This window comes from Nanorana parkeri, unplaced genomic scaffold, assembly GCF_000935625.1.
Source record: "Nanorana parkeri isolate BGI_ZX_2015 unplaced genomic scaffold, ASM93562v1 scaffold2340, whole genome shotgun sequence".
NCBI lineage: Eukaryota > Metazoa > Chordata > Amphibia > Anura > Dicroglossidae > Nanorana > Nanorana parkeri.
Window position 1 is genome coordinate 144,936 of NW_017308608.1, and position 26,766 is coordinate 171,701.

The 26,766-nt window shown below is 47.4% G+C and overlaps 1 protein-coding gene across 1 annotated transcript in view; it reads right to left on the reverse strand.

Moving 5' to 3' along the window:
• The window catches only part of LOC108801443 (zinc finger protein 585A-like), a 36,942-nt gene extending 11,867 nt beyond the window's left edge, over positions 1 to 25,075 (reverse strand). The window contains exons 1-7 of the mRNA XM_018573335.1: positions 25,070 to 25,075; positions 24,482 to 24,562; positions 20,352 to 20,450; positions 19,721 to 19,841; positions 17,666 to 18,682; positions 13,915 to 14,175; positions 8,729 to 9,580 (exon numbers count right to left, since the gene is read on the reverse strand). Coding sequence (XP_018428837.1) covers positions 8,729 to 9,580; positions 13,915 to 14,175; positions 17,666 to 18,682; positions 19,721 to 19,841; positions 20,352 to 20,450; positions 24,482 to 24,562; positions 25,070 to 25,075 — 2,437 coding nt within the window. The remainder of the gene's footprint in view (positions 1 to 8,728; positions 9,581 to 13,914; positions 14,176 to 17,665; positions 18,683 to 19,720; positions 19,842 to 20,351; positions 20,451 to 24,481; positions 24,563 to 25,069) is intronic.
• Between the last annotated feature and the right edge of the window lie 1,691 nt (positions 25,076 to 26,766).

Genomic DNA, 26,766 nt, shown 5'->3' on the forward strand with positions numbered 1-26,766 from the left:
GATGGACCTTCATATGGTGTACAGTATCTCCTCCTCATTTGTTGGTCACATGATGTTATATTGAGGAATGGAGATGGACCTTCATATGGTGTACAGTATCTCCTCCTCATTTGTTGGTCACATGACGTTACATTGAGGAATGGAGATGGACAACCAATGTAAGGGAGCACGACCCCTTCATCCTACAATAGGAGAGATGACTTCTTCTGGGGAATCTCCTTCACAACTTTGATGGTCCACCATTTATAATTCAGTCTCATCTTATCTGATGATGTGAAGATCTGATAATTCTCCAACATGATCCCTTAAACGTCACACCTTCTACTCAGAAGTGACATAGAACTGTGACCTGTTCCCTCCATAGTGTCTGTTACTTACTTGTGTTGATCGGTAGAGAAATGTCATCCTGATCACTTTTCATCATCATCCCGACCTCCCCCGTGGATGGCCGGTCACCCCCCACATACGTCTCCACTTCTTCCTCTTTAACCTCAGCTTTTATATTGTTCCGTTCTTCACCCTTAACCCCAAAATAATAGAAAACATCTCATAAAGCTGAACTCCGGGGAGATAGAAAAGACACAAAGGAATGCAGCTCTGTATTCATCATCACATGTGTTATTCCAGTTTCACACCAAATGTGAATAAAGGAAATTAGCCCCACAGATTGGTCCCTTCTGCTCCCCACTAGTCATACATTTTTGGGGAAAAGGTGCCTAGAAGTGCTTCTCATTGGTCAAGTGAGGGTTTAGACACTTTAGATGTGTTTTTCAACCAAGCAGTGTAAGTACTGAAATGTGACCTGGTGTCCTCTTCATTTAAGTTTTGTGCTCTACCTGATCATGGTGAGGGACGGTGAGATCTTCCTGGGTGGGATCCCGGGAATACAGAGGACGGGGACATCTCTCTGGTGGGTTCCTCTTACTGGATCCATCTGTAGGAGACACACACACTGACTGAATACATTGTTTCTATGTGTGTATCAGATGATGGGGGATGTAGGCGGAGCCTCCGTACTGCTCTCTCCTCTTACCCGGTGATGTGAGGGGCGGGGCATTCTCCATCACCACGTCCTTGTAGAGATCCCGGTCTCCTCCTAAATGCTCCTCCATCGAATTATCCTGACACACACAATGATACAGTCACCCTCCAGACACACCCCTTGTCTGTTCCTGGATCATGTCCCAGAATTCCCGGCACCGCTCACCTCTCCCGTTAGCAGCTCAATGATCTTCTGGGTGACTTCTAGGATCTTCTTGTCATTGCTCCTCTCGGGTTTCATGGAGTGAGGTGAAGGCACTGTGATGGTTATATAGTCACCAGACTTCACCGGAGGAAAACTCTGATTTGAAAGAAGAACACCTATGTCATGTGACCTCCCAGAATCCCCCTCACCTTTTTGGTCAGGTCTTTGTTTTATTAATAGGGATAAGAGTGATGTCATGTGACCTCCCCAGAGTGTTCCTCACCTCTCCGGTCAGCAGGTAGATGATCTCCAGGGTGAGATTAAATATCCTCTCAGTCATATGACTCGGGTTCTTGTCCATCCCTGTTGATGTGATCATGTGATCCATAGAAGACTCGGATTTCACTGCAGTGCTGAAAAAAATAAGAACCAGACGAAAGTTAAAGAGACCCTGTCACCATTTTAAAATAATAAAATGGCTCTATATTAGGGATGTATCTGGTCTATAAATGGCGGCTCTGGATGGACAGTTGGATAAATGGCTCTATATTTAGGATGTATCCGGTCTATAAATGGCGGCTCTGGATGGACAGTTGGATAAATGGCTCTATATTTAGGATGTATCCGGTCTATAAATGGTGGCTCTGGATGGACGGTTGGATAAATGGCTATATATTTGGGATGTATCTGGTCTATAAATGGCGGCTCTGGATGGACAGTTGGATAAATGGCTCTATATTTAGGATGTATCTGGTCTATAAATGGCGGCTCTGGATGGACAGTTGGATAAATGGCTCTATATTTAGGATGTATCCGGTCTATAAATGGCGGCTCTGGATGGACAGTTGGATAAATGGCTCTATATTTAGGATGTATCCGGTCTATAAATGGCGGCTCTGGATGGACAGTTGGATAAATGGCTCTATATTTAGGATGTATCCGGTCTATAAATGGCGGCTCTGGATGGACAGTTGGATAAATGGCTCTATATTTAGGATGTATCCGGTCTATAAATGGCGGCTCTGGATGGACAGTTGGATAAATGGCTCTATATTTAGGATGTATCCGGTCTATAAATGGCGGCTCTGGATGGACAGTTGGATAAATGGCTCTATATTTAGGATGTATCCGGTCTATAAATGGCGGCTCTGGATGGACAGTTGGATAAATGGCTCTATATTTAGGATGTATCCGGTCTATAAATGGCGGCTCTGGATGGACAGTTGGATAAATGGCTCTATATTTAGGATGTATCCGGTCTATAAATGGCGGCTCTGGATGGACAGTTGGATAAATGGCTCTATATTTAGGATGTATCCGGTCTATAAATGGCGGCTCTGGATGGACAGTTGGATAAATGGCTCTATATTTAGGATGTATCCGGTCTATAAATGGCGGCTCTGGATGGACAGTTGGATAAATGGCTCTATATTTAGGATGTATCCGGTCTATAAATGGCGGCTCTGGATGGACAGTTGGATAAATGGCTCTATATTTAGGATGTATCCGGTCTATAAATGGCGGCTCTGGATGGACAGTTGGATAAATGGCTCTATATTTAGGATGTATCCGGTCTATAAATGGCGGCTCTGGATGGACAGTTGGATAAATGGCTCTATATTTAGGATGTATCCGGTCTATAAATGGCGGCTCTGGATGGACAGTTGGATAAATGGCTCTATATTTAGGATGTACCCGGTCTATAAATGGCGGCTCTGGATGGACAGTTGGATAAATGGCTCTATATTTAGGATGTATCCGGTCTATAAATGGCGGCTCTGGATGGACAGTTGGATAAATGGCTCTATATTTAGGATGTATCCGGTCTATAAATGGCGGCTCTGGATGGACAGTTGGATAAATGGCTCTATATTTAGGATGTATCCGGTCTATAAATGGCGGCTCTGGATGGACAGTTGGATAAATGGCTCTATATTTAGGATGTATCCGGTCTATAAATGGCGGCTCTGGATGGACAGTTGGATAAATGGCTCTATATTTAGGATGTATCCGGTCTATAAATGGCGGCTCTGGATGGACAGTTGGATAAATGGCTCTATATTTAGGATGTATCCGGTCTATAAATGGCGGCTCTGGATGGACAGTTGGATAAATGGCTCTATATTTAGGATGTATCCGGTCTATAAATGGCGGCTCTGGATGGACAGTTGGATAAATGGCTCTATATTTAGGGTGTATCCGGTCTATAAATGGCGGCTCTGGATGGACAGTTGGATAAATGGCTCTATATTTAGGATGTATCCGGTCTATAAATGGCGGCTCTGGATGGACAGTTGGATAAATGGCTCTATATTTAGGATGTATCCGGTCTATAAATGGCGGCTCTGGATGGACAGTTGGATAAATGGCTCTATATTTAGGATGTATCCGGTCTATAAATGGCGGCTCTGGATGGACAGTTGGATAAATGGCTCTATATTTAGGATGTATCCGGTCTATAAATGGCGGCTCTGGATGGACAGTTGGATAAATGGCTCTATATTTAGGATGTATCCGGTCTATAAATGGCGGCTCTGGATGGACAGTTGGATAAATGGCTCTATATTTAGGATGTATCCGGTCTATAAATGGCGGCTCTGGATGGACAGTTGGATAAATGGCTCTATATTTAGGATGTATCCGGTCTATAAATGGCGGCTCTGGATGGACAGTTGGATAAATGGCTCTATATTTAGGATGTGTCCGGTCTATAAATGGCGGCTCTGGATGGACAGTTGGATAAATGGCTCTATATTTAGGATGTATCCGGTCTATAAATGGCGGCTCTGGATGGACAGTTGGATAAATGGCTCTATATTTAGGATGTATCCGGTCTATAAATGGCGGCTCTGGATGGACAGTTGGATAAATGGCTCTATATTTAGGATGTATCCGGTCTATAAATGGCGGCTCTGGATGGACAGTTGGATAAATGGCTCTATATTTAGGATGTATCCGGTCTATAAATGGCGGCTCTGGATGGACAGTTGGATAAATGGCTCTATATTTAGGATGTATCCGGTCTATAAATGGCGGCTCTGGATGGACAGTTGGATAAATGGCTCTATATTTAGGATGTATCCGGTCTATAAATGGCGGCTCTGGATGGACAGTTGGATAAATGGCTCTATATTTAGGATGTATCCGGTCTATAAATGGCGGCTCTGGATGGACAGTTGGATAAATGGCTCTATATTTAGGATGTATCCGGTAAATGGCGGCTCTGGATGGATGGATGGTTGGATAAATGGCTCTATATTTAGGATGTATCCGGTCTATAAATGGCGGCTCTGGATGGACAGTTGGATAAATGGCTCTATATTTAGGATGTATCTGGTCTATAAATGGCGGCTCTGGATGGACAGTTGGATAAATGGTTCTATATTTAGGATGTATCCGGTCTATAAATGGCGGCTCTGGATGGACAGTTGGATAAATGGCTCTATATTTAGGATGTATCTGGTCTATAAATGGCGGCTCTGGATGGACAGTTGGATAAATGGTTCTATATTTAGGATGTATCCGGTCTATAAATGGCGGCTCTGGATGGACAGTTGGATAAATAATAATATCTCATTACCTCCTCTGCTCCCACTTCCAGCAATGTCTCCTCTTTACTATCTCGCACTCACATGAGTTGAGCTATACCTAGAACATCTTTTGTCTAGCCTACATCACTTCCTGTCTTCCCTTATGCCACTTCCTATCTGTACCTTACATCACTTCCTGTCTGTACATTACATCACTTCCTGTAGGTGGCTTCCACGTGAGATCACCACCTTGTGTTGAATTCAAATACTGCAGACCAGGTTATGTTTCTTCTTCGTTATGTCTGGGGCCTCGTGGTCCATTCCTCTCGGATGTTTCCTCCATAATTACACACACTATAGAAATAAATCACTCATACAGGACTGTGCAGAGGTTTTCGGCAGGGGTGCTGTAATGCTGTAAAGTGAGAATGTTTCAGAAATAAAAGTGTTAATAGTGTAACAAGGACACTCCACTGTAGACAGGAGGTGCAAGTAAAAACTCACACTGCTCACCCCTCGTGAGCCCTCAATCTGCTCTCTCAGCAGTGTGTCCCAGCGGTCCTAGGGTCACCGACCTTCCTGAGCTCTCCCAGCCTCCCTCGGCTGTTCCGTGTGCGTCCCGCACGCACCCGAGTCTGCGTGTGCCCCCCTCCTGCACACCCACAACCCTCCTCTGAGCACTGGGCCGGCTTCCTAATGAGGCTGCTCTCAGCCACCTGATCAGCCCAGGCAACATAGGACTGGAGATCTCATCCCACCCAGAGCTCTGAAGGTGCCCACACACCTTGCGCTAATCGCGGGTAATCCCGCGATCGTACGATTATGATAAGGTGTGTGGAAGGCGTGTGCGACCTCTGCTACTGTAAGGTCGGACTACTTTCATCTTAGGAACATGTTCGAAAACCCGCCGAAAATCATACGATTTGTGGCACGTTTGTGGCCTTGTGGCAAATGGTCGCAAGATAAAAGCCGCACGGGCCGGTGTGCGCAAGCATTGCGGTCATCGGAATGTGATAGCATATTAGCAGTGACAGGTCCTCTTTAAGGTGATACTGGGGGTCCAAAAGACTCCAAGTGGTCACCTTTCCCCTTTAAATAATAATACAAGGGGGAGGAGAACGGCAAGCAGACATTCACCGCTCTCCTCCACAACTTCCTGCCGGCACCCGATATGCTGATCCTGGGCCCACAGGGGGGGCAGCGGAGCCCGGGGAACTCGACAGGGGGCGGACCCTTGATCGGCATATAGAAGTGATCTGGCGGCAGGTGAGCTGCCCCAATAGCTTTGATTCTTGTCATTGGATGTGAGGAATGATGGACGCCAGTCACTTTGGTTCTTGTCATTGGATGGGAGGAATGATGGACGCCAGTCACTTTGGTTCTTGTCATTGGATGTGATGAATGATGGGCGCCAGTCACTTTGGTTCTTGTCATTGGATGTGATGAATGATGGGCGCCCGTCACTTTGGTTCTTGTCATTGGATGTGATGAATGATGGACGCCAGTCACTTTGGTTCTTGTCATTGGATGTGATGAATGATGGGCGCCCGTCACTTTGGTTCTTGTCATTGGATGGGAGGAATGATGGACGCCAGTCACTTTGGTTCTTGTCATTGGATGGGAGGAATGATGGATGCCAGTCACTTTGGTTCTTGTCATTGGATGGGATGAATGATGGGCGCCCGTCACTTTGGTTCTTGTCATTGGATGGGAGGAATGATGGACGCCAGTCACTTTGGTTCTTGTCATTGGATGGGATGAATGATGGACGCCAGTCACTTTGGTTCTTGTCATTGGATGTGATGAATGATGGGCGCCCGTCACTTTGGTTCTTGTCATTGGATGGGAGGAATGATGGACGCCCGTCACTTTGGTTCTTGACATTGGATGGGAGGAATGATGGAGGCCAGTCACTTTGGTTCTTGTAATTGGATGGGAGGAATGATGGGCGCCCGTCACTTTGGTTCTTGTCATTGGATGTGATGAATGATAGGCGCCCGTCACTTTGGTTCTTGTCATTGGATGGGAGGAATGATGGACGCCAGTCACTTTGGTTCTTGTCATTGGATGGGAGGAATGATGGACGCCAGTCACTTTGGTTCTTGTCATTGGATGGGATGAATGATGGACGCCAGTCACTTTGGTTCTTGTCATTGGATGGGAGAAATGATGGGCGCCCGTCACTTTGATGTTTGGAAATTTAATAGCGCATACATGAAGAATAGAAGGGAAGGAGGGTAAGGGGACACAGGGTTCCTGTAGGTCTACATCAAAGCAGAGTCCTTTGGTCTTCTGTGTAGTCTTCTAGCGTCCCTGTATCACAGGGCTTTATGGACTGGACTCTTCTTGTTGGCTTCTTGACCACTGAGACCACTGGCGTCCTGGGTATGCTCAGTCTTAGAGTTCAAGTTATGGAAGGACAGCAATGGGAAGATTCCTCTATAGCTTCCTAACTCAGTCACTCTCCACCTCCACGTGGGGACAACTGAAGCTCTGTTTCCTCACGACCTCACAGCACTCCACGGGAGCCAGTAACCTAGGGACACCCAGAACCCTACACCTTCCCATAACCCTAGGTCCTCTGGGACTAGACTGAAGGCCACAGATACATCTTCCCAGGATGAAAACCTTTGGAGGGAAGACCATGGTCTAGGAAGTGCCTCAGATTTTTGATAACTCCACCAGCATGCACAGCCTGGCCCGTCAATATTTCTGATGTATCCAGTAACTTTATATCTCACGGCAATCATTTATTATATTTATACAGGTCCCATAACTTATGTTTAGACCTCTAGAAAGTCCGTTTGGTATTGTTATATTTTAATACCGATGTTCCCTTCATGAGTGCTGAAGCTGGGGGGGGAGGGGGCGGGGTGTTGCCTACTCCACTTGGATGTCCCTCTAACTCTAATGAAATAAAGTTGTATCTGGATTATTTTAATTGGTGTGGGGTTTCAATTCCGCATCTACTGTGCTCAACATCAAGCCGAGGGTACCATGGGGGTCTTTTGTATTGCGGCAGATGACTACCCGTTACCTAGATCACCCGGAATCACATCACTTAACTACTGCTGGATGAGAAACACCAAGAGAATAACCATGACCACGCAAGTCCAGAGCTTTCTTCCCACACATCCAAATATCTGTACCAGAGCAAAGGAAAAGACAGATCTTGTGACATGCGGTTCTCCATTTTGGCTTTGTCACCTACCTGAATGGAGACCCAACTGAGAAGGGGGCCACCTGAGAACCTCTCGTCCCTCACCTCTGGAGATGGTGTCAGGAGATGTAAGGACGGGGAGAGGCACAGGCAATAGTGGCTGGCCAGGTTTCGTATCGGCACTTGAGTGCGTTGGACCAGCTGTTGAGTCTGCAGGACCAGGATGGCACCGAGATCTCTCGGAACTGGATCACGTAACAGGAGTGTGAGGATTTGAGGGACTTTGACAAGGACCAAATTGTAATGTCTTGACGACTGGGTCAGAGCAACTCCAAAACTGCAGGTAAATTTAGCATCCCTGACAACAAATGACAAACTGAGACAAGATCATCCAGTAATTGTTCTTTTAAGGGTACAAGGAACAGAGGAAAAGGACATGACCTTTAATTAAATTACTAATAAAATCTGAAACACAATTAGTGCTCTAGAAACATCTAACAGCTCTCCTCCACCATCCACACTACATTCTCTGACAGCTCTCTCCCACCATCCACACAACATTCTCTGACAGCTCTCCTCCACCATCCACACTACATTCTCTGACAGCTCTCGTCCACACTACATTCTCTGACAGCTCTCCTCCCCCATCCACACTACATTCTCTGACAGCTCTCCTCCACCATCCACACTACATTCTCTGACAGCTCTCCTCCACCATCCACACTTGTAAAGCTTTTCCCACACTCTAAACACAGTCAAGATGCTCCGCGGTGTGATTTCTCTGGTGAGCAAGAAGCAACTTTTTCTCGGTGAAACATTGTCCGCACTCTGAACATGAATAAGGCCATTAACCCATGTGAATTCTCTGGTGCATAACAAGGTTTCGTTTATAAGTGAAGGCATTCCCGCACTCTGAGCATGAAAAAGGACGTTCACCCGTGTGAATTTTTTGGTGTTTAACAAGGTCTCCTTTATAAGTGAAACTTTTCCCACACTGTGAACATGAATGAGGACGCTCACCCGTGTGAATTCTCTGGTGCTTAATAAGAGTTCCTTTATAATTGAAAGATTTCCCGCACTCTAAACATGAATAAGGACGCTCACCCGTGTGAATTCTCTGGTGTTTAACAAGGTCTCCTTTATAATTGAAAGATTTCCCGCACTCTGAACATGAAAAAGGACGCTCACCCGTGTGAAGTCTCTGGTGTTTAACAAGGTCTCCTTTATAAGTGAAAGATTTCCCGCACTCTGAACATGAATAAGGACGTTCACCGGTGTGAATTCTTTGGTGTGTAACAAGGTGATCTTTCTTAGCAAAACATTTCCCGCACTCTGAACATGAATAAGGATGTTCACCTGTGTGAATTTTCTGGTGCCTAACAAGGTCTCCTTTATAAGTGAAGGTTTTCCCGCACTCTGAACATAAATGAGGACGTTCACCCATGTGAATTCTCTGATGTCTAACAAGGTCTCCTTTATAAGTGAAAGATTTCCCGCACTGTGAACATGAATAGGGACGCTCACCTGTGTGAATTATCTTGTGCTTGTATAGTGTTCCTCTCCGAGTGAAACATTTTCCACACTCTGAACAGGAAAAAGGACGCTCCCTGGTGCGATTCCTCTGGTGTGCAGAAATGTTTTTGTTTTCAATGAAAGATTTTCCACATCCTAAACATGAGAATGGATCCCCACCTCTGTGATCTCCTTCATGGGGTGAGGAAGCTTCCTTGGGATTAGATGGATCTGGTAATCTATGTCCACTGTGAGATCCTAAATGGATGTTGGCAATTATAGTATGTAGTAGATCAGAAGATTCACCCTGATCAGAGGGATCCATTGATGTCTCTGAGCAGTGAGGTCTGTGATGTATATTTTGTGTGTTTGGATTCACTCCTGGAGAATCCTGTGTGATGACATTATCTTCTGACTTACAATCAGCAGATAATATAACATGTCTCTCCGAGGTATTCCTGACATCACATCCATCTGCTGGAGAGAAATTATTACACACGTCAGTAATCAGAGTCATGTATGTTGGTCTAGAAGTCATCACAGAGCTCTGGCATGGAATTGGGTCCAATTGTAACCCCAAAATATGAAAACCAACCAGATAAAGGAGACAAAACCCCCAAAACACCTCTGACCCCCTGGAGACCATTGTACTGTTCATTCATGACCGCTATGGGGGGAAGGAGATGGACCTTCATATGGTGTACAGTATCTCCTCCTCATTTGTTGGTCACATGACGTTATATTGGGGAATGGAGATGGACCTTCATATGGTGTACAGTATCTCCTCCTCATTTGTTGGTCACATGACGTTATATTGAGGAATGGAGATGGACCTTCATATGGTGTACAGTATCTCCTCCTCATTTGTTGGTCACATGTTTAAGATGTCTTTTGTTTGAACTCTATGGACATATGTCTTATTTCCAATGTCATGAACTATGTATCTGTCAATCCTTCTCTTTCTAAAGAATGGGAAATTCTCTGTATTGAAGAATGTTGGCACAGTCTTGAAGAAACGTGATTGACAAAGACCTCAGAACCATCGTTCCTCCATGACAATGGACCCAACATGTGTATGTAGAACATTTGATGAGAGTTTATTTGTTGTAAATGACCCCCAACCGTCCTAACACTAATCAGGAGATGACGACCCCTTCATCCTACAATAGGAGAGATGACTTCTTCTGGTGAATCTTCTTCCCAACGTTGATGGTCCACCATTTATAATTCAGTCTCATCTTATCTGATGATGTGAAGATCTGATAATTCTCCAACATGATCCCTTAAACGTCACACCTTCTACTCAGAAGTGACATAGAACTGTGACCTGTTCCCTCCATAGTGTCTGTTACTTACTTGTGTTGATCGGTAGAGAAATGTCATCCTGATCACTTTTCATCATCATCCCGACCTCCTCCGTGGACGGCCGGTCACCCCCCACATACGTCTCCACTTCTTCCTCTTTAATCTCAGCTTTTATATTGTTCCGTTCTTCGCCCTAAACCCCCAAATAATAGAAAACATCTCATAAAGCTGAACTCCGGGAGGGAACCAAAGGCTGCAATTCAGATGTAAAAACATAAGTTAAACCAAGAGACTCCATAGAAGAACGTCGCCTTATGAAGTTCAGAATCACCGCTGTGTTGTATACACCGAGTGCCACCTACCTGATCATGGCGGGGGATGGTGAGATCTTCCTGTGTGGAATCCCGACACAAAGGAACGCAGCTCTGTATTCATGAATAGATCATTGAGTTTTGTTTCCAAGCTGTGTATGGACCTGAATGGGACCTGCTAAGAGCCTTTTGCAGTCCTGTACAGCAGAGCTCAGATTGGGTGAGAAGAAGCAGTACAAGGAGCCATTCTGCTGTGCTGCAGCTCTACCAAGGAACTCGCTGATAAGACGAGTCCAGAGTGTCCTGCAATGACCCTCACTGTCTGGTGCCGGCTCTACTTCTACTACCATCAACTTGCGTCTCAATTGCTAGGCAACGGGAAGCAGGAGCTTCTCCATCCAGAGTCTTCTTCGCTGCTCTGCCCCTCCTCTCCTTGGCTAACATCCTGGTTGCTGGGCGAGGGGATGGAGGCTTCTGGTTCCACTCAGCTCTTACTCATGGGTACACATTATATTCCTCCACTCCCTTGTCAGTTTCCGAGCCAATCCCACCGAGCTCTGGGATTGGCTCCTTGGGAGACACCTAACTTAAACCTTATCAGTCCGTAGCAAGAAACAGTACAGAGCTTCATGCGTTAAGTCCTAGGGGCAACCCAGTACCAGTAGGCCTTCGTGCCGCAAGGAAAAGGGGGCTTCTAAAGGTCCATCTACACTCGCCCACTGTTTTTGCTTTGACTGGCTTACAGGAGAAGCCGCTCTTCATAGATGAAAGGAAACATGAGACTACATAGAAGTTCAGAATGACTCCTGTGTTCTATACACCGAGTCCCACCTACCTGATCATGGTGGGGGATGGTGAGATCCTCCTGGGTGGGATCCCGGGAATACAGAGGACGGGGACATCTCTCTGGTGGGTTCCTCTTACCGGATCCATCTGTAGGAAACACACACACTGACTGAATACATTGTTTCTATGTGTGTATCAGATGATGGGGGATGTAGATGGACCCTCTGTACTGCTCTCTCCTCTTACCCCGTGATGTGAGGGGCGGGGCATTCTCCATCACCACGTCCTTGTAGAGATCCCGGTGTCCTTCTAGATACTCCCACTCCTCCATGGAGAAATAGACAGAGACATCCCGACACCTTATAGGAACCTGACACACACAATGATACAGTCACCACCCAGACACATCTCTTGTCTGTTCCTGGATCATGTCCCAGAATCCCCGGCACCGCTCACCTCTCCCGTCAGCAGCTCAATGATCTTCTTGGTGACTTCTAGAATCTTCTTGGCCTTGTTCCTCTCGGGTTTCATAGAGTGAGGTGAAGGCACTGTGATGGTTAAACGGTCACCAGACTTCACCGGAGGAAAACTCTGATTTTTTGAAAAAGCAATATGTCATGTGACCTCCCAGAATCCTCCTCAACCCTCTGGTTGGGTCTCTGTTTTATCAAGTCAGATAAGATTGAAGTCATGCGACCCTTCCAGAACCCTCCTCACCTCTCCGGTCATCAGGTAAATGATCTCCAGGGTGAGGTTTAATATCTTCTCAGTCATATGACTCCCGTACTTCTCCATCCTCAATGATGTGATCATCATGAGACTCCGAACTCTGTAGACTAATAATATACCGGCCTTTCTGATCATTACAGCTCATAGACAAGTGGAGATTCATTTGAAACCCTCTGCCCCATAGTGAGGACGTGCAAAACTCTGGATGGACAGTTGGATGAATGGCTCTATATTTAGGATGTATCCGGTCTATAAATGGCGGCTCTGGATGGACAGTTGGATAAATGGTTCTATATTTAGGATGTATCCGGTCTATAAATGGCAGCTCTGGGTGGACAGTTGGATAAATGGCTCTATATTTAGGAAGAGGAAGGACACGAGAGGGATTGTTGGGTGTAAATACAAAACATATTACCTCCTCTGGTTACTCTGGCAACGTCTGATCTCTACTTCCTGTACTTCCCACATGGAACTTCCTGTCTTTTTCCTTATCTTACATCACTTCCTGTCTGAACAGTCTACACACAAGTGATGTCTCCATCTTCTGGCGATTTTAGATCGGCATCTTCCTTCATGTTTCAATATTGTGCCCGCCGCCCGCTCCCTCGCTCTTCCATTGCGTTGCATCCATTATGACGCGTTCACGTTATATTTAGTTAAGACTGAACATCTATAAAAAATATCTGGTCACAGATCAGCAGCGGAGTCGCTGTGGTTCAGGGTTGCCACCTGGTCCCGGATTCACCTGGACAGTCCGGGTTTTGAGTCCTGAATGTGCTTTTTCTGGGTTTCAGGCCGGACACAGCACAAACAGGAGTCAAAACCCGGACTGTCCCGGTGAATCCGGGACTAGGTGGCAACCCTAGTGTGGGTCAGCCTTTGGTCCTACAAGCTTGTGCTCTGCTCTTGCTCCAGAGTTAAGGTCCCCACACACCTTACGATAACCTTACGATAATCGGGGGAAATCCCGCGATCGTACGATTATCGTCAGGTGTGCGGAAGCCGTGCGGCCTCTACTACTGTACGGTCGCACGACTTTAAACTTACGGACATGTTCGAAAACCCGCCGAGCCTCGTACGACGTTCGGCGGGTTTGTGGCGTGTCCGTACGATAACAGCCGTACGGGCGCACACTGCCCGTTCGGCATTGCGGTCATCGGAAAGCCCGCCCCTCAGGGGGCGTGGCTTGCGATCATCGCAAGTACGATCTGCCTATGCAAGATAGGCAGATCGTACGTTTTTTAAAGTACCTTAAAACCATCGCAAGACAAAAGTCTTGCGATGGTTGTAAGGTGTGTGCCCAGCCTTAGCAGCTATGGGCGTTGTCCACCACACCTGATGCTTAGTACACCTTGCTTCTTGGCTACTTCCTGTCCAGCCTCTTGATTTAAATACTTCTCAGACCAGCTTCCTTTGCCTGTGAATCGCCCCCGTCACCCCGAAGCGCCCGGCTGTGCCTTTGCCCCGGTTCTGCTTCCTGTTTCCTTCGGTTGACCTTCTGTCTATCGACCCCCAACCTTGCCTCTCGGATTCTCCTGTCTGCTGCCAGCCCTGACCTTTCGCCTGTCTCCCGGATATTCTCTGGTCTCTGTCCACCTCTATTCTGTCTTTTCTCAGTATCTTCTGACTTGCCTTCACACCCGCTGAAGGGAGAACCTGGAGGGGGAGGGGGTCGGGATCCGGCACCAGTACGCAGCAGATTCCATCTCCGCCATCAGCAGCTCTGGAGAAGACCGGCTGGTTGCCTACACTCCGCGCCCCCAGGGGATTCCGCGTCTCTGACTCACACCAGAGCTGCTACTTCAGATCCCTGACTATGTTCCATTTAACTACCAAAACCCTTCATCTCGTCTCTTCATTATCTTGTTTTCTATTTCAAAAGCAGAAAATAAGGGAAAAGCAACCAAATCTGGCTTCAACCAATCATTTTCGGCACAAATTCTTAATAATCAGCATAACTACGGGCAGGGCGTGGGTTTGTCCATCACCGAAGTACATTGGGCTGGAAGGTGTCTCGTCTCAGAAAATTGGGAGGAATGTTTTCGCGTGTGACGGAGAAGGGGGCCTGATATATTAAGTTCCGCTTTAATGCTGCCGGGTTGTCCTCGTCTCCTGTAGCTCCTCCTCCTGCGCACATTGTACTTGTGTAGCAACCAAGCCACCATCATTGTCTAGATCCCAGATCACCTCTGTATAAAGGCAAAATGACGGACGCGCATGCCCGAAAGCCGAATCGTGGGAAGCGTGCCATAGTGCGCATGCGCGAGTTGCGCAGACGGATGGCGCACAGGAAGTGAGGTAGCTGCCTTAGTTCAGTGACTATATAAGGACGAGCCTGCCTGCCTCTCATTGCTGATGGTCTGGTCAGCTTGTGTTGCCGGTTACCTGTGCTTCTGCTATCCACTTATGACCTGCGTGACTTGGAGTGACCTGGACTACTCTTCTGATTGCTGCCTGCCCCTGACCCCGGCCTGTTCTCTGGATTTGCTCTAGTCTACTGATTTTGTACATCGCTGCCCGGCTGGATCTGGCCTTTGGCTCCCTCGACTTGTGGCTCCTGAGTCTGCTCCTACGCTGCCCGCCCGGCTTGACCCTTGGCCTGCTGACCTCTCTACAAAAAGTCTCCTGCACGGCGTCTTGTCTCCAGCCTGCGACACTCGTGCTCCTCGTTGCCCTGCGTCCTCCTGTCCCCCAACTCCAGGGGTCGCAGGACACGAGTCGCCAGAGAGGCCTCCTCGTCTTCCGGTCCCATCCTCAGGTACGTGATCACCTTAGGGTTGCCACCTTTTCTTCAAGCGAAACCCTTTTCTTCAAGCGAAACCCGAACACACTAGCCACGTGCAGACATTTTTGGGGGGAGAATGAGTCGTGGCTTATTCATATGTACATAGCGCCGCCCATTCATATGTAAATATTACAGTTGAGACTAATTTCAGTGGGGGGCCAGTAGCCTTATCTTAATTTTGGTTGCCCCTGTCTGCCTGACATCATGTGTCCGGGTTTCTGCCGCCATAAAAACCGAACACAGCATTCAAAACCCGGACTGTCCGGGTGAATCCTGGACAGCTGGCAACCCTAGATCACCTCCCTCCTGACACACAACTGGGAACACCTCCCTCCCCAGGTGACGAGGAAGCATGCAGCTGGCTTTCCGGCCAATCCGGAGGCCTGGGGGGTGGGTAATGAATCGACGCCTGGCTTCTTAATTGGCAGGATTCCCAAGCAATCAGGAAGCCGGGCTGCAAGTCATTACACGGCGGCCGGCTTTCTGATTGGCCCGGAAGCCGACTCAAAGCTACCTCACCAGGAAATGAGGAAGCATTGGACCGGCTTTCTGGCCAAGCAGGAAGCCAGGGGGCGGGTAATGACTTGCCACCAGGCTTCCTCATCATTGGCCAGCTTCCCAAGCAATCAAGAAGCCTGGGAGGGGGACTTCCTGATTGGCCAGGAAGCCAGCTCCATGCTCCCTGGTGACGAGGAGGCCAATCAGGAAGCTGCGTGGCATGACGACATTTTTAGGTGTGTTCTGTACACCAACTGTATACAAAACGCCTCCAGGTCACCATATGTGTTGGTCAGCTGTATAGTTTAAAAAAAACCATAACCATTATTTGGGGGAATATTCACTGAGGAACCAATCAGAATGTGTCCCAAACATACTTTGTTTTGCGGTGAAGAATATAATCTGAATAGCCACTGTGGTGATGAGGAGACGGATCACATGATGTGGACATTCTCTGTAAATTACTGATGATCTCTGTATGACTGAAGAAGGTCATGACTGTGAAATGATGAAGCCGATCACTGTGACCATGAGGAGAACCAAGATGGCAGCGACGTGCATATTCTATGTGGCTTGGGTGGTGGCTCCATGAATCATTATATATATCAGCTGACACACATGTGTGGAACTGGACCTTCTGGACACTCCATCTCACTAACAGAACACCAATGGAGGACTCTCTATGAACCGAGCTCATTCCCAACCGAGCTCATTCCGATCACCAATGGATGACTCTCTATGAACTGAGCTCATTCCAATCACCAATGGAGGACTCTCTATGAACCGAGCTCATTCCGATCACCAATGGATGACTCTCTATGAACTGAGCTCATTCCAATCACCAATGGAGGACTCTCTATGAACCGAGCTCATTCCGATCACCAATGGATGACTCTCTATGAACCAAGCTCATTCCCATCACCAATGGAGGACTCTCTATGATCTGAGCTCATTCCCATCACCAATGGAGGGCTCTCTATGAACTGAGCTCATTCCCATCACCAATGGTGGACTCTCTATGAACTGAGCTCATTCCGATCACCAATGGAGGACTCTCTATGAACTGAGCTCATTCCCATCACCAATGGAGGACTCTCTATGAACTGAGCTCATTCCCATCACCAATGGAGGACTCTCTATGAACCGAGCTCATTCCCATCACCAATGGAGGACTCTCTATGAACCGAACTCTTTCCAGAACAGAATCCTGTAACATGTAGAATAATAACACAGAAGTATTAATTTGTATCACATTTTGTATTTTGAATCACATTAAAATATGAAAATATATCTGATCTATTAAAAAATCATCATTTGTCTGGTCCAGCGACAGGGCAGCTTCTTCAGTAAAGCAGAACGAGCAACGAGTAGCAACCAACCAATAGGTGTTCCTTGGATGAGATTTTGGATATGTTTGCCACCATCTTGGGGTGGAAAAAGAAGACATAATTGACCACCGCCATTTCCGCTTTGTGACTCCACTATGTCCAATACAAGTCCTGAGGCACAATATCAAACCGACCCATACGTTTCAAAGTTCTAGTTTGGGTACCACGGCGGCCAAATGTGGTCTGAGCTTTTAGACCTCAATAAGCTCTGTTCAGGGAGGTGTCCGAGTCAGTCAGTTATGAGGAATATGGAGACATGGGGACACCCCAATGTGAGGATAGAGAGAGAGCCAGGAACTGTGGTAGGAAAATCTCATCACTGGGGTCTCCAAGAAATATAAGGAACCAGAAGGTGACTATCCACCAGACCAGGCTATAAATGTATAATGTGAATGTATAAATATAAATTTTCAACATATAGCTGTTCCGTGGGTTGAGGAAATCCATCAGTTTAATGCCACAGTACAATTTCAACAGCTGTGTGTACTCTGATGTCTAATAAGATTTTCTTTACGTGTAAAACCTTTCCCGCACTTAGAACATGGAAAAGGCCGCTCACTTGAGTGACTTCTCTCGTGCCTGAGAAGGTTTGCCTTATCCGAGAAACAGATCCCGCACTCTGAACAGGAAAAAGGATGCTTGCCCGTGTGGCTTTTCTGATGTGCAACGAGTTGGGCTTTCAGGTTGAAAGATTTCCCGCAGTCTGAGCAAGAATAGGGACTGTGGTCTGTGTGACTTCTCTGGTGGGCAAGAAACTTGGCTTTCACAGTGAAAGCTCTCCCGCACTCTGAACAAGAGAAAGGTCTCTCGCTTTTGTGGAGCCTTTGGTGTATAATAAGGCTTCCTTTCTGAGTGAAGCTTTTCCCACACTCTGTGCATAAAAACGGACGCTCACCCGTGTGAATTCTCTGGTGTGAAAGGAGTACACTTTTCTCAATGAAACTTTTCCCACACTCTGAACACGAATAAGGTCGCTCGCCCGTGTGAATTCTCTGGTGTTTAACAAGGGCTCCTTTACGGGTAAAAGATTTCCTGCACTCTGAACATGAAAAAGGGCGCTCACTAGTGTGAAGCCTCTGGTGTGAAAGAAGGCATACTTTCTGAGTGAAACTTTTCCCACACTGTGGGCATAAAAATGGTCGCTCACCCGTGTGAATTCTCTGGTGTGTTTGAAGTATGCTTTTCCCGGTGAAACATTTTCCGCACTCTGAACATGAAAAAGGATGATCTCCTGTGTGAGTTTTCTGATGTAGATGCAGCTTATTTTTATCAGTAAAAAATTTCCCGCACTCTGGACAGGAGTAAGGATCTTCACCCGTGTGAATTCTCTGGTGTGCAAAAAAATCTATTTCCTTATTAAAAGATTTCCCGCACTCAGAACATGTAAAAGTTACACTGGTATGGGATCGGAGATGTATATGAAGTTCAACTTTTGTCCTGAATGATTTCCCGCACCCCAAACAGGAGTATAGACCCTCGCCTCTGTGATCTCCTTCATGGGGGGAGGAAGGTTCCTTGGGATTAGATGGATCTCTTGCAGTGTGAGATCTTAGATGGATATTTCCAGTCATAGTATGTGAATGGTCAGAAGATTCACCCTGATCAGAGGGATCCATTGATGTCTCCAAACAGGAAGGTCTGTGATGTATATTCTGTGTGTTTGGATTCACTCCTGGAGAATCCTGTGTGATGACATTATCTTCTGACTTACAACCAGCAGATAATATAAGATGTCTCTCCGAGGTATTCCTGACATCACATCCATCTGCTGGAGAGAAATCATTACACACGTCAGTAATCAGAGTCATGTATGTTGGTCTAGAAGTCATCACAGAGCTCTGGCATGGAATTGGGTCCAATTGTAACCCCAAAATATGAAAACCAACCAGATAAAGGAGACAAAAACTCCTTTATCCCTATGGAGGAATGGAGATGGACCTTCATATGGTGTACAGTATCTCCTCATTTGTTGGTCACATGACGTTATATTGGGGAATGGAGATGGACCTTCATAAGGTGTACAGTATCTCCTCCTCCTTTGTTGGTCACATGACGTTATATTGAGGAATGGAGATACTCAGAAGTGACATAGAGCTGTGACCTGTTCCCTCCATAGTGTCTGTTACTTACTTGTGTTGATCGGTAGAGAAATGTCATCCTGATCACTTTTCATCATCATCCCGACCTCCTCCGTGGACGGCCGGTCACCCCCCACATACGTCTCCACTTCTTCCTCTTTAATCTCAGCTTTTATATTGTTCCGTTCTTCACCCTAAACCCCCAAATAATAGAAAACATCTCATAAAGCTGAACTCCGGGAGGGAACCAAAGGCTGCAATTCAGATGTAAAAACATAAGTTAAACCAAGAGACTCCATAGAAGAACGTCGCCTTATGAAGTTCAGAATCACCTCTGTGTTCTATACACCGAGTGCCACCTACCTGATCATGGTGGGGGATGGTGAGATCTTCCTGTGTGGAATCCCGGGAATACAGAGGACGGGGACATCTCTCTGGTGGGTTTGTGTCACTGAATGGCTCCATTATGATGTCCCCGAAGAGGTCTTTGTGTCCTTCTGAGAACTCCTCCATCAAACCAACCTCCTCCTCTTCTTCTTTTATCTCTACTACAACAGCACGATTGTAAGCAGCCTGAATATTTAATAAAAAGTAGATGAACTGTGACAACGGCCAATAAACTGGTCAAAATGTATCATTATTAGCTATTATTTCTCCATTTCACCTTATGTGAGACGGTGAGATCTTCCTGGGTGGAATCCCGGGAATACAGAGGACGGGGACATCTCTCTGGTGGGCTCCTCTTACTGGATCCATCTGTAGGAAACACACACACTGACTGAATACATTGTTTCTATGTGTGTATCAGATGATGGGGGATGTAGGCGGAGCCTCCGTACTGCTCTCTCCTCTTACCCGGTGATGTGAGGGGCGGCTCATTCTCCATCACCACGTCCTTGTAGGGATCCCGGTGTCCTTCTAAATGCTCCTCCATTGAGACATCCTGACGCCTTATAGGAACCTGACACACACAATGATACAGTCACCACCCAGACACGCCCCTTGTCTGTTCCTGGATCATGTCCCAGAATTCCCGGCACCGCTCACCTCTCCCGTCAGCAGCTCAATGATCTTGTTGGCGACCTCCACGATCTTCTTGTCATTGCTCCTCTTGGTTTTCATGGTCTGAGGTGAAGGTACTGTGATGGTTATATAGTCACCAGACTTCACCGGAGGAAAACTCTGTGTGGGAAAGCAACAGTAATGTCATGTGACCTCCCAGAATCCTCCTCACCTCTCCGGTCATGTTTCAGTATTATTAATAGAGACATCATATGACCCTCCCGGAATCCTCCTCACCTCTCCGGTCAGCAGGTAGATGATCTCCAGGGTGAGGTTTAATATCCTCTCAGTCATGTGACTCCGGTCCTTGAACATCCTCGTTGATGTGATCATGTGATCCATACAAGTCGCTGATCTCTGTAGACAGATGATATACCGGCCTTGCTGATCATTATAACTTATAGCAAAGCCCCTCCCAAATCCTCCCTCCAAGGCAGAGCTCGTTATCCTCACAGCACGGAGACCACCCTCCCCCCGGCCAAAATTGCAAAGGTGCAGACCTCCGTTTGGCTGGGTCAGGCCATCAAAGCCAAGGAGGAGATTTGGGGTGCCCTCTGTCAGCTTTAACTACCTCTGGGTCCGAGGTCTAAATAATGGGCGGCCATGTCCTCCGGACCTGGGGCTTCTTTCAGTATACAGTTGGAAAAAAAGCTCTTTACCTGGGCTGTATCTGGGTTATAAAGGCCGCCCTCCTTCTTGTGGATCCACGCCACCCACCAGACCAACTGGGACCCCTGGTGAGACTGCACAGCCACCTGAGAGCCCACATAGCCCACCATAGACACTGCACAGCACAACATAGACCCTGCACAGCCTACCATAGACCCCCACAGCCACCTGAGAGCCCACACAGCCCAACATAGACCCTGCACAGCAACCTGAGAGTCCGTGCAGCCCACCATAGACCCTGCACAGCCCACCATAGACCCCGCACAGCCACCTGAGAGCCCACCATAGACCCCCGCACAGCCTCCTGAGAGTCCAGACAGCCCACCATAGACCCTGCACTGCCACCCGAGAGTCCGGACAGCCCACCATAGACCCTGCACTGCCACCCGAGAGTCCGGACAGCAAACCATAGACCCTGCACAGCCCACCATAGACCCCGAACAGCCACCTGAAAGTCCACACAGCCCACCAAAGATCCTGCACAGCCCACCATAGACTCCGCACAGCCCACCACAGACCGTGCACAGCCCTCCTGAGACCCCGCACAGCCCACCAAAGATCCTGCACAGCCCACCATGGACCCTGCACAGCCTCCTGAGAGTCAGCACAGCCCACCATAGACCCCGCACAGCCACCGGAGATCCTCCACTGGAGACATCAGGCTGGCAACTCAGAGTAGAACAGAGTATGGAGCCTTGTATTAATCTGCATTGCTGTATAATGTATTGCTGGGATTTGTAGTCCTCTATATCTGGTGCACTGCACAGCCATCTGAGAGCCCACACAGCCTCCTGAGAGTCCGCACAGCCCATCCATAGAACTCGCACAAGTTTCCTGAGACCCTGCACAGCCCTCCTGAGACCCCCGCACAGCCCTCCTGAGACCCCCGCACAGCCCTCATGAGACCCCGCACAGCCCTCCTGAGAACCCTGCACAGCCATCCTGAGAACCCCGCACAGCCATCCTGAGAACCCCGCACAGCCATCCTGAGAACCCCGCACAGCCCTCCTGAGACCACCACACAGCCACCTGAGATCCTCCACTGGAGACATCAGGCCGGCACCCTGGAGCAGCACAGAGTATGGAGCCTCACATGATTCTGAATTGCTGTATAATGTATTGCCGAGATTTGTAGTCCTCTATAGCCGGTGGTATTCATCCCTATTTATTACCTCCTCTGCTGCCAGTTCCAGAAATATCTCCTCTCTACTTCGCTTCAATTCATCTTTCACCTGGAACTTCCTGTTTATGTGCCGATATCACTTCCTGTCTGTCTTACCTCACTTCCTGTCTCTACCTGACATCACTTCCTGTGATGTGCGTTCCAAGTGAGGTCACCACCGTGTGTTGACTCTAAATACTGCAGTCTAAGTTACGTTTCACCATGGTACCGGCTGCCTCGAGGTCTGTTCTCCTGTTACGTTACATCCGCACAGATTACACCTCAGATAAAATCCAGACATATACAAAAATTAAATGTAAAACAATACGATAAAGTTTTAATATTTATAAACGTAAAAGTAAATAATGACAAGCAAGCTAAAAATCCAAATACAACATGTTTACAGATATAGTGAGGCTCTGGCTGGCAGGATGGTAGACATTGGATATGTCTCCGAGGACTTTTTCCTGGTATCAATTTCCAATCCATGTACCCAACTATAGCTATGCTTCTTAGGTATCCTAATCCGCTGCCTGCCCTGACCTTCGGCTTAGTTTCCTGGTTATCCTGGTCTCCTGCCTGCCCTGACCTTCAGCTTAGTTTCCTGGTTATCCTAGTCTCTTGCCTGCCCTGACCTTCGGCTTAGTTTCCTGGTTATCCTAGTCTCTTGCCTGCCCTGACCGTAGGCTTTGTCTCCTGGTTATCCTAGTCCTCTTGCCTGCCCTGACCTTCAGCTTAGTTTCCTGGTTATCCTAGTCCTCTGTCTGCCCTGACCTTCAGCATTAGTTTCCTGGTTATCCTAGTCTCTTGCCTGCCCTGATCGGAGGCTTAGTTTCCTGGTTATCCTAGTCCTCTGTCTGCCCTGACCTTCAGCTTGGTTTCCTGGTTATCCTAGTCTCTTGCCTGCCCTGACCGGAGGCTTAGTTTCCGGGTTATCCTAGTCTCTTGCCTGCCCTGACCTTCAGCTTGGTTTCCTGGTTATCCTAGTCCTCTGTCTGCCCTGACCTTCAGCTTGGTTTCCTGGTTATCCTAGTCTCTTGCCTGCCCTGACCGTAGGCTTTGTCTCCTGGTTATCCTAGTCCTCTGCCTGCCCTGACCTTCAGCTTAGTTTCCTGGTTATCCTAGTCCTCTGCCTGCCCTGACCTTCAGCTTGGTTTCCTGGTTATCCTAGTCTCTTGCCTGCCCTGACCTTCAGCTTGGTTTCCTGGTTATCCTAGTCCTCTGTCTTCCCTGACCTTCAGCTTGGTTTCCTGGTTATCATAGTCCTCTGTCTGCCCTGACCTTCAGCTTGGTTTCCTGGTTATCCTAGTCTCTTGCCTGCCCTGACCGTAGGCTTTGTCTCCTGGTTATCCTAGTCCTCTGCCTGCCCTGACCTTCAGCTTGGTTTCCTGGTTATCATAGTCCTCTGTCTGCCCTGACCTTCAGCTTGGTTTCCTGGTTATCCTAGTCTCTTGCCTGCCCTGACCGTAGGCTTTGTCTCCTGGTTATCCTAGTCCCCTGCCTTCCCTGACCGTCTTGTTTATCCTAGTTCCTTGCCTGCCCTGACCTTCAGCTTGGTCTCCTGGTTATCCTAGTCCCCTGCCTTCGGGTTAGTTTCTTGTTTATCCTAGTCCCTAGCCTGCCCTGATCTTAGGCTTTGTCTCCTGGTTATCCTAGTCCCTTGCCTAAACCTGACCTTTGGTTTAATTTCTTGGCTATCCTAGTGCCCTGCCTTACTTGTCCTTCAGCTTAATTTATTGGCTATCTTAGTCTCTTGTCTCCCGACTGTAGGCTTTATCTCCTAGCTATCCTAGTCTCTGCCTTCCCTGACCTTCGGCTCATCTATCAACCCTAAACTTCTCCTTTGTTTACAAGTTATCGTAGTCTGCCACCTGCCCTGACCTTCTGCTAGTCCCTGGTATTCGTGTCTTCTACGCTGACCTTGGCACTGTTATCAGGTGACCTTTGCCTTTCACTACATGACTTCTGCTCAATGGCGCTCCAGCAGGGTGACCTGAGGTCAGCACACAGCAAAGCCCATCACTCTCGTTCCCTGGTGAACCCTGTCTGGACCTTTAGATTCTATGCCCTAGGGCAGGAGTGGGGAACCTCCAGCTGTGGTGGAACTACAAATCCTCTGAGGCATTGCAAGATTCACACAGCCACAACTCCCAGAGACAGATGCATCATGGGATTTGTAGTTTGACCACAGCTGGAGGGTTGGAAGTTCCTCACCCCTGCCCTAGGAGATCCCACACCACCTGCTCACTCCTTCAGTGAACCACCCTTTCCGAGTCCTAAGTCTCATCTGCTCCTTCAAGATCCAGGTGTTCCTACTTACCCAGTTCAGTTCCTCAACTCTACAGGCCTTGGTGTCCTGCCAGCCGCCGACCGTCACTGCTCCGCTCAGCCTGCTGTCACCCTTGGGGAATACAAATTTGTTTTCTCATACTGTTAATAGGTCCAGTTCTGGGTCCTTGAGCCACAAAGTCTTTGTAGAACCTCTGTTCCTAGGTCCACATCTTACCTGGTAGCTAGACCTATTAGTCTCAGCTGTCCCCAGCCCTAGACATGTGAGATGGCTGATGCTCGGGGCTTTCCCTCTTGCCCTCATTGCTGTGGGATTCCGCTGCTGGGTGAAAAGGCCGAGTGCTGACAGAACATTATAAAAGTACCCGAGCTGCCTGTCTGGGGGAAACCCATTAGTGGGGCACCCTGTTGGTCAAGAACTGACCCGAGTTTAGTGTTTCGGACAAGCAGATGTTCCGTTTGCTTTATGCTCTGGTCTTGCTCTACAAAGCCCTCCAGTGTTTGCTTCCTTGCCGGGAAAAAAGTGCAGTATGACCCTTCTTGGGCTGTTCTTGGATGTCTCTGTCTCATGCATGGTTTACCGTTGACAGTACCACTTGAGCCATACAGAGTAACGGACCGACATTCTGTCACTGTCTTATGAGATAAGTGTAGGGAGCTGCTCTGAATCCTGAATAGGGATGCTCACCCGTATGAATTTTCTGGTGTTTGCTTTCAGTGAAAGATTTCACGCACTCTCAACATGACAATAGACCACGTTCTTGTCGCGAACTCCCTTATGGCTTGAAGGAGATTTCTTGGGATTTGATGGATCTGTTCATCTCTCCGTACTGTGAGGACCTTGGTGGACATCTGAAGTCATATGATGAATTAGAAGATTCCTCAGAATTAGATGGATCTGTGGGTCTCTCTGTACTGTGATGACCTTGGTGGACATCTGAAGTCATGTGATTGATCAGAACATTCCTCAGGATTAGATGGATCTGTGGGTCTCTCCGTACTGTGATGACCTTGGTGGACATCTGGTCATGTGATTGATCAGATCATTCCTCAGAATTAGATGGATCTGTGAGTCTCTCCGCAGTGTGAGGACCTTGGTGGACATCTGAAGTCATGTGATTGATCAGAAGATTCCTCAGGATTTGATGGATCTCTTGATCTCTGCCCACTGTGAGGACCTTGGTGGACATCTGAAGTCATGTGATTGATCAGAAGTTTCCTCAGGATTAGATGTATCTGTGGGTCTCTCTGCACTGTGAGGACCTTGGTGGACATCTCAAGTCATGTGATGTGATTGATCAGAAGATTCCTCAGGATTTGATGCATCTCTTGATCTCTGCCCACTGTGAGGACCTTGGTGGACATCTGAAGTCATGTGTTTGATCAGAACATTCCTCAGGATTAGATGGATCTGTGGGTCTCTCCGCAGTGTGAGGACCTTGGTGGACATCTGAAGTCATGTGTTTGATCAGAACATTCCTCAGGATTAGATGGATCTGTGGGTCTCTCCGCAGTGTGAGGACCTTGGTGGACATCTGAAGTCATGTGATTGATCAGAAGTTTCCTCAGGATTAGATGGATCTGTGGGTCTCTCCGCACTGTGAGGACCTTGGTGGACATCTCAAGTCATGTGATGTGATTGATCAGAAGATTCCTCAGGATTATCTACTTGTCGCGATACAAAAAGCCATTTTAACCAAAACTGTATTTAACCGTGCTAAGAAGCGCTTCTCATTGGTCAGCGCCATCACCTGACCGTGCAGACCAATGAGTGCAACGTGAGGGAAAAGGTCTAAGTAATATCATTGTCAATATACAATGGAGTCATTTCTTTATTATCACATGCATATATTAGTTCAAAACAACAAGACTTCGACAACATTTGAATGCTGTATAGGCAATAATCATAGGAATACAACATGATACAAAGGCATCAAAAATAAATTTTATAAAGTACAGACATTCATTATATAAATATATATCTGACGATGTTATAAAATCTATATACACCGGACTCATTTAATTCATATCGGTCACGCCCCTTCCTAGTAAATGTACACATTAGATATGACTGTAATTCATTCTTGTATGGTGACTCTATTCCATGGATCATCTATCTTCATCAACAGAGAAACTTCCTCTTCTCACCGGAGATTCTGCCACATTTCCTGTAAGTGATCAGTACATAGAGTAGAGCCCAGATCTGAGAGATCAGCCCTGACCAGCCGCTCACAGCACAGATTTATACCACAGATTGTTACTTTCACTTCTGAAAACATTCTCTGACAACTCTCCTCCCACCATCCACACTACATT